The sequence below is a fragment of the Egretta garzetta genome, unplaced genomic scaffold (assembly GCF_000687185.1).
Source record: "Egretta garzetta isolate BGI_Z169 unplaced genomic scaffold, ASM68718v1 scaffold596, whole genome shotgun sequence".
Classification (NCBI taxonomy): domain Eukaryota; kingdom Metazoa; phylum Chordata; class Aves; order Pelecaniformes; family Ardeidae; genus Egretta; species Egretta garzetta.
The window spans coordinates 216488-225485 of record NW_009260129.1 but is presented as its reverse complement, the minus strand read 5'-3'; the positions used below and the strand labels follow the sequence as shown (position 1 = coordinate 225485).

Below are 8998 nucleotides of genomic sequence, written 5' to 3'. Positions count from 1 at the left end.
CGGCCCCGGGCGGGGGCCGCCGCTACTCACGGGTCTCCAGGACGGGGCTCACCGCGAAGGCGCCGGGCTCCGGGGGGGGCTCGCACTCCAGGTCCCCCTTGGTGCTCTCGCTGCTGGACAGGCACCCCAGGCCGGAGTCCTGGCTGTTGGGCGGCGAGAACACTGCGAGGGGAAGAGAGAGAAAACACAGCACCTGAGGCACACGCACACCCCCCCACGACCGGAGGGGGCCCACAAGGGTCCGCCCCCCTCCCCAATTCCGGGAAGAGGTGCGAGCGGTGTCCCCCCCTCGCACGGCAGGGAGCCGGCCTCCCGCCACCGGGCAAGGTTAACGAAGGGGGGGTAACGATGGGGGGTAACAACCTCAGGTCTGGGGGGTTGACGGACTCAGGTCTGGGGGGTGGGAGGGTGACAACCTCAGGTCTGGCAGGGTTGTTTCCCCCAACCTCCACCCCACCTGCCTGTAGTCCCAAGGGCCCTGCCTCGGGCAGGCCGAGGTTAAGGCCAAATATTAAAGAATTTAAGACTACCACAGCGCTAGGAAGGGTTGCAACGTTGCGACTTGCAGTAGATACACAAACCAAGTAAAAGGGTCTCTGACCTTCCTAACCTTAGATGAGTTGAGATCCACCCCCCAACACTCCCTTCCTGCCTACCGTGAATATAATTAAGGGGAAGCTGCAGTGGTAATTTCTCTCCTCATTAACTTCCTGATTGGTTTCAGGCTCAGGATTCCGGCGGGCGGCAGTTTGTCACCAATTCCAAATGGCCAATCGTTAATACTAATGTTTGTGTAACTAACTGCCAGCATCTGCCACGGCTTCGTGTACAGCAATAATAGTGAAAGGGTAACATTAGTGCTTCCCGTGTTAATTCAGATTCTGTTCATCAATACGAAAATCTATGAGGTAATTAGCAAAATGCATCGGTAGTTGAGGCAGTCGGAGGGAACTAAATCACAGCTGGAGCTCCATGGGCCCCTGACACCTTAATCATCAATACTTACTATGTTCTGGATTTTACTGTTTAGTGGAGAATATTACCAGGCTGTGATCTTTTAAAAGAGAATATTGTTTACAACCACTGCTTGTGTTTTAGAAGCCATGATGAATCTAGTACAACTGCGCAGGGACGAGGAATTCGGAGGTGAGGCTTCAGCTACATCCCCGAACAGCATTGCTGTGCCTAAGCGAGCAGCCCCTCCACACTTCAGCCCTGGGTACTCTCGCAAGCTCTGGGGACTTCGAGCACATCTGAAGCACAGTGAAAAAAGAAAAGGTCAGGCTTGGCCTTCACAGCTGGGCACATCCAACGGGGTTCAGGGCGAGTGAACGGCAGCCATCCGGGTTCACCCCATTGCTGGGAAAATGAGAAACGCTCTTCTAAAAGAAACCACCAACATCCCTGTTCAGTAGTATCATATGTTTCTGCAGTAACTTGCACTTGCAGCTCAGCTTCCTGATCTGTCCCAGTCTTAAACACGATGCTGGTTACCAAGAGATGGAAAAGATGTTACGGAGTTGAGGTCTTGTGTCCTTTTCATCCACTCTTCCTGTGATGATATAAAATGGCAATTTCTGTTACTTTCAGGGAGTTTCGCCCATTTTTGACATGGCAGAACCCGGCTCCCTGGTTTTATGCAAGTCTCCCCTTCGATGCTTGTAAGGGACTAGTGAGGCTCCAACATCGCCCTGCCAAAGCAGACTCTACCACTGTCTTTTAGATCTGGCACAAAACTGTTTATTAACCCGATGAATGGGACATTAACCCCATACTGTTTTTTCTCCCAGCTAAAAGACAAAGACAAGTGCTTAGCTATGAGGGAGCAGCAAAGTAAGTCAAGTCAACTTCCAACAGTTCTTAGACATCTGCCAAATGCTGCTAATGGTTTAATGGCACAGAGAGAGGAACCTGGGTCTGGAGCATCATGTACTCCTCTGCTGTGTGGTCAAACGCACTGAACAACCAAAGAGGTCTCCAGCACCTCTGGGACTGAATAACCACGGGACTGCTGGAGGAGGGCATTGACTTCACCTTGAGCAGGCTGAAACAGCACTTAGGTAACCTGCAGCTGGGAGCAGCTTTGTAGATCTTCACCTTTTCTAGCCCACCGATCCTGAAACCCAGAAGCACTGCAAGATTAGAAACGCTCCTTGCGGGGCTCAAGAACCAAGCTCTCTTCTGCCATCAGAACACACCAGGCAATTCCTGATGCTGTGTTTCCCACCTCCCCTTTTGCTGCGAGTGCGTAAGTGGGGTTGATGGTGGAGGCCAGGGAGAAGTCGCATCTCCTCAGTGTCCAGATGAGGATGCAGCTTGTCTTTCCACTTCACCTCCTCTGCTATGTCTGTGCTTGAGATTTCATCACTGCTCAAGAGCTCCATGGACTTGAACCAGATGCAAACATGCAGGTTAGGGAAAATGAGCAGAGGAAGAGAGGAACACTCCTGCTCCTCTGGAAGGGAAGGGGGCTCACCTGGTGAGACGAGCTCACAGCACAAAGGTATGCATTGGGTGGCCCAGTCTGCACCACGCTCCCCACGATCTGAAGCACACACCATGTGTTACCTCAGGCAAGTAGCTTGTTGGGAGCGGTCCCTGCTCTGACTACTGCAAAATGACAAGAACAGAGATGCTCTGTAGGTCTACACCGCAGCGTCAAAGGGGAAATCACCTACAGAAAATGCAGCAACCGGCGCCTCTCCTGATGTGGGCTAGAGACTAGCTCCTCAAAGGTCATTCAGGGGCTTAGCTTTTGCCTGCCAACAACAGAAACTTCGGTTGGATCTGGCCATGTCTGGCATCAGGAATCTTCACTTTCTCCATGAGGTACCTTGCATTAGGTAGTAAACAAGCAGTGGTGTGGCTTCAGCAGGGCTGGCTGGCTCGAGGACTCAGCTCCCTGATGCTGAAACCTCGTTCTGCTCTGACCTAGCAAAGACCAATGTGTTAAGATTTAGGACACGCTGTAAGGAATCTCCGTGTACCTGGGCTCCCAAGTGAAAGTATGAAGGAAGCGATTGGGGTTGAAAGGGGACAATTTTTTGTTTACTCCTGAGTAGCCAAATGGGCAAAAGGCTTATTTATTTTAAAGGATTTGTTAATATTTTTAGTGTGCATGTGCCTGGAGTGATGGAAAGGTCCATTTTTACATACTGAGATCTATAAATCTCTGTGACAAACTCACAGAAAGTTTTTTTTCTACATGGAAAGAATCCAATGGAAAACTCATCCAATGCGCTACAGCACGGATGTTAAAACTCTGCCACAGCAAAACTGCCATTTCGTCTTTATGATCTGTTTTCCCCACAACTCTACGCTAGTTTATTATAAACCTGGGGAATGACACAGAGGCCAACTTTCTTCATAGATAGGCACCCACATCTATTTATTAGCACCTCAAGCAGTGGCTCCTCTGCCTTCCAGACCAGTGGAGCTCCACCAATCTTCCAGCATTCCTCATGGGGCATCAGACATCCCAACCAAACTTCAAATGGGAAGTGTCATTACGTGGGAACCGTTCCAGCCACCCACTGGTTGGTCTCACAAACCACGTCAGGGTCTGAAGCACTGATCTAAATAACACGGGTTGTTTTTCCACTGACTTCCAAATCAGTCGCAGTTTTGAGGGTTACGCAATTTGGCCTATATATGCTGGTCTCTGAATGTGCAACTATGGGGGGTGTGTAACTACAGCCACATAGATTTTAGAAACAACCTGGCACTAGCGAGGTATTATCCCTAGCAGATGAGAGCGCTGCTCCTCTACCCGAACCCACATTGCTTCCTCAGACAGACCTCCCCTTTGAGCAAGGAGCAGTGGGTAGGTGCAATGCTGATAGTAAGAGCAAGATACTCGGATTGGGACTTGTAGCTATAAAAAGGCAGCAAAAAGAAAATGAGCAATTCTGTTCCAGTGTTTTAATCACACAGCAGTAAAACGTAGAAGTTCCGAGTTCAAAGAAACAAAACTCATGTTCTTTCTGATTTAAGTCTATGAGTTTCATCTGTTTGAGGCTTGCGGCTGATCCTCCCACTGTTGTTACACGGCCCTTATCTGTGTAAATAACAGCACCAGAATTGGGTCTGTGACAGTTTTTAAAGACCATGCCTTGATCTAATTACCTTTTACCCTTGGGAAAGCACCTGACTACTTTTGAGCCATATGAATCTGAAAAATTTGCGGCTAATACCACACTGGAAAAGAAGCAAGAAGGGATTGCAACCATAAACACAAAACCTTACATCTTCTGACACTGGAAAAACCACATTGACTTTTAATGTGAGTGATCCCTGGAATTCAATGGACTGAAAAGAATAACGCACTTTCAGTGATGTGAGAAAGCAGAAGGATATTCATGCTTGAAAAGTAAGTATTTTCCCAAGTTTACATTTAAAAAACTATTAAACTCTCAATAAGGAGCAATTTTTGAAGATTTAAAGTTGAGAGGTACAATCCATTTTTTAAAACTCTTTCACCTTCTTTTTCAGGGAAAAGGAAAATAAGTAAGTATGCCAGTCTCACACGCTGCTAAGGCCCGTGCACTTCTTCCTGGCATGCACGCATAGGCATGCGAGCATAGCCACACGCATTGGGTGAAGGGGGGTGGAACCAGACTGCCACGGGCAGCTCGAGGGCACCGGAGCATCACTAAAGTGTGCCTGGGTTTTCCGTGTGAGGGTGGACAGAACTGCTCTTCATGGTACTTTCTCCCGCATAGCCAAAGCATTTTCCTTTTGCCAGCAGCACTGGAAATGGATGCTGCCTAAGCAAGCGGCAGCTTCCACTCCAGGCTCCACAGATCCTGTACAAAGTGTCTTGCAAAACCAAACAGGCCTGGGAAACCGGTGGCAGTCAAACCAAGCAGTAAGCCACGCTACCAGCGCAAAGGGTGGAACAGGAGAGAATGGCATCGGCACTCTCCCCAGGTTACTGTCTTGGGGACTGGCACTGGTCTTCTTGGTGCCACTATTGGACATAGTGGGGTGACAGGCTCTGAAGATAGGCTGGCTTGGTGGGCTGGAAATACTGTGCGTTGAATTCAGTTTGAAAACACTGCCCATGTTGATGGTAGCCTGCCCACTCCACTGCTCAGATTGACCCCGGAGGGCTGACTCAACCACCCACCGCCAGCAAACAGCCTGCCAAGCTACAGCAACTGCCCTAACACACATGGCAACTGCCTGACAAAGCATTAGGTCAAAAAACCAAACCAAATCAAAATGGTTACTGCTGCAAAACCAGGCACTCAGAATCAGAGAGCCATCAGAATCATCTCAGTTGCTGGCTCAGCAACTGAGAAGATGAGACACAAAAAAACAGAGTGAGAGAAAGCTGTAATTTTCCTATTGTGGAGAAAGCCTTAAGAGTGGCAACAAGAGTGTCAGGGTCTGTCCTGACTTTGCTGTAGATCATCATAAGATGGGCATGATGAAATCTTGATGCCAGCACATGCAGAAAGGCCAAGTTAAGTTATCCTAAGCAATCTCCATTCAGCTGCCTTTCACCTATGTTACCAAATGTTCAACTCTTTAAGCACAGAGTTAATTAACAAAAGGTCAAAAAGAGAATCTATCTCCACTGAATCTCCCAGGTGATTCATTCCTGTGTGAATGCACTATTTGAAAAGATGGAGGACTACTGACTTACACTAGGGTGGAAGAAACCAGCGCTACTGGCAGGCTGTCCTTCATAAACCATCTGCGCAAGGGGATCAGTCTCGGTATTCTGCTGTGTGCAGAGCTAAGACACCAGCAGTCAGAAGCCTGTGGCTTGGTGGGCTCCTGCTAGAAGACCAGAGAGAAGCAGCAAAACCTGAAGAAAATTGAGAGGCAAACTTTTTCAAGATTTGTTTTGAACACAAAGATTCCCATTTTGTAAAGCTGCAGTAATTCATGTTTCTGAAAGACACTCACATTCGGTGAATCCCCAGTATCTTTTAGTTCTTTTCCTTTTTGATGCAAAACCAGAAACAAGACTGAAGATCTGGAACCAAAACCATGTCCCATCTGTGTCTCTTAACACAGATATACTATTTCACAGTAGAGCCCTTTGCCCCTTCTCCAACACCTACCCTTCCTACTAACATTTAAGCAATTAGGATTATCTTGGATGCCCACAGTGAGGCACATTCATTGTGTATTTTCAAATTCTTGGCATTAGGAACTCAAGATAAAAGGTAAAGATCTGAATGGAGATCTCTATTCAGCGTGCTTTACCACAGATTATCTCATTCTTTTCCAGTTCGCACTTGTACTTTTAGCAATTAAGAAGGCAGGGCTGTAACTGATGTAATTAGAAACCAGAAGCTGAAGAAAATATCCTCCTGTTGACTCGTCACCTCTGACTTTAAATTCTCTTGCAATAGTATGTGAAACAACCAAACAAGGCTTTCCACTTCTCACCCACCACCAGTTAGACAGGGAAGATGCAAAGACAACATTCAGGAAGCATAGGCTCTTTTCCTGAGACTCCAAAACCTACCTTGAAACTATACCAATCCATCACAAGGCAATCACCCCACACGCTTGCAGACACGGTCCTGAGCCGAGCGCTACTGAGGACTAACACTCTCTGCTATCACCAGGGTTACATTCTGTGGCGAACTTGGTGTCACCAAGCCCCTGCTGCAGGCTAGGGAAGGCGGAAGGCATCACGATAAAACACCAAAATCATCTCCCATTTCCTTCCTTACCAGTCTCCAGCCACTTCTTTAAACCCTGTATTGTCCTGTGCACACATTTGCACAGCAACATGGGGAATTACAGTGGAGAACCAATCCTGCTGCTGAACACACAGCCCCTTTGGTTTTGTATTGACAGCGCTGGAAAGATGCACATGCCTCTCCTTCAGGCTATGACTCTTGTGTTCTGACTACCAGCAGACATACTTTTGGACATCCTTACTTCCCTCAGACATTCGTAGTCCACCACAGCAGGGCAAATCCAATGGTTTGTGTGGCTTGCTCTACATCAGAAGCCAACAAAGAGACAGTGCTTTGGGGGGGAAAAAAAACCCCAAACCAAAACCAAACAACAAACCGTTTCAAGATTCAAGATGAGAGAGCAGCCACAGAAATGTATGAAGCAGCATCGATTTCCAGGAAAGGCATGTAAAAAAGTGGCTGTGAGGGATGGGGGTATTTGGAGATCTGCCACCAGCTGAGGAGCAGCAAGGAATCTCAGAGGAACGAAGCGATTTTCTTCATCACATAACAAGGCTGTGACAAAGCTGGGACCTTTCCTCTCTTTATTCCTGGAGGCTGGATACTACTTCTCTATTCCACACACAACACCAGAGACTGATTCTCCATAAAAAAAAAGATGTCTCCGGTGTGTCATACTCAGAAGACTGGCAAAAGACAGAGGAAGCTCTGAGAAAAAAACGGACTTCAAATACACTTTTTGGACTGTTTTTCTTATTCCTATTGTAATTAAAAACTGTTCTAGCAACAAGATTAAAACACACACATATCAATAACTTCTCATGAGAAATATCTAATTATCTTGCCAGCTGCTGATGCACATGCCCAAATATCTATTCTGAGCATTTTATCCTGCCAGGACTAGTTTTGCACAAAATTGCTGTACTATGGGGCCAGGAGGCTTGGGACTCCCTGGGCTCTCCCATTGCTGGGTGCAGCAGCAAGGCACCTCCTGTGCAGCCACCTTTGAAGCCGGACCCGTGAAATTAACTGTGTTTTTTGAAAAAGAAGTCCTTCTTTTTCCTGTGTAAGAAAAACCCAAACCATTCCACAGAGCTGAGTCAGAAGAGGCCACACAGCCATGTGAACAGGCGGCAACCTCCGGTGGCAAGGCAAAACCAGCAATAGACTGCCTACAACTCCGAATCTAGGGACAGGAATCACAAAATTATAGAATGATTTGGGTTGGAAGGGACCCCTAGAGGTCATCTAGTCCAACCCCCCTGCAGCGAGCAGGGACACTGCTAACTAGATCAGGTTGCTCAGAGCCCCATCCAACCTGGTCTTGAATGTTTCCAGTGATGGGACATCTGCCACCTCTCTGGGCAACCCGTTCCAGTGTTCCACCACCCTCATTGTAAAAACAATTTCTTCTGTATACCTTCTCTGAATTTACCCTCTGGTAGTTTAAAACCATTACTCCTTGTCCTATTGCAAGAGGCCCTGCTAAAAAGTCTGTCGTCATCTTTCTGTGATACTACCAGTAAGCCCCCTTTAAGTACTAGAAGGCCGCAATAAGGTCTCCCTGCAGCCTGCTCTTCTCCAGGCTGAACAGGACTCACCATCCACGTGAGCTGTCCAGCTGAATCTGCTGCTTATCCTGATGTGACTTTGCAGAAACATGTGATTTCAGAAAAAACAATCAGAGGGTTGGATTTTTTCCAAAGCAGAAGTTTTTATCAGAACAATTTGCAGCCAGCTCTAAGGAAGAGAACATGGTGTCATCTCTCTGCACCCTGCAGTCACCTCAGGCATAATTTAGGGACCTCATGCTAATTTTACGGAGACTGCTTTCGGCCCATCTCCTTTGGGGATCTGCATCTTCTCCTACGCTGATAACACAGGCTTTTCCATACATCCCCAGCACCACCGAACCCACAGGTCATGCCACACAGAGGCGACCAAAATGGACGTCCCCAGCTGCCGTTAACTGGTGGCCATGTAGTTGCGTGTGCTTGTTGCGGCTGTCGTGTGGCAGCACCTGAGCATGAATGGACGAAAGGCTGCTTCTTTGTGGGGTGGCTGCTGACACTGCAGGCTGCAGATGGACAGACGTCGTGGCTTGCTCCCTCCTTTGACGGAAGACCTCGCACGCTACATCCATCTCCTAGTGCAATGCAAGAGACCGCTTCTGGGCATCACTACAACAATAGCTGCCTTTGTTTTGCTTGGTATACATATTTAAAGCCTGTCTAAACAAGAAGTTTCTTGTGAATAGCTACCTCTAGAAGCATCAGTCATACTACCTAGAAAATGCACTGCCATTTGCAGTAGCTGTGGCAAGAAAATTTTTT

General features: G+C 47.7%; 1 protein-coding gene across 1 annotated transcript in view; it reads right to left on the bottom strand.

Moving 5' to 3' along the window:
• Positions 1-22: 22 nt before the first annotated feature.
• The window catches only part of DMRT1 (doublesex and mab-3 related transcription factor 1), a 61125-nt gene continuing 52149 nt past the window's right edge, over positions 23-8998 (bottom strand). Inside the window, exon 5 of the mRNA XM_009641503.1 lies at positions 23-162. Within this exon, the coding sequence (XP_009639798.1) occupies positions 23-162 (140 nt within the window). The remainder of the gene's footprint in view (positions 163-8998) is intronic.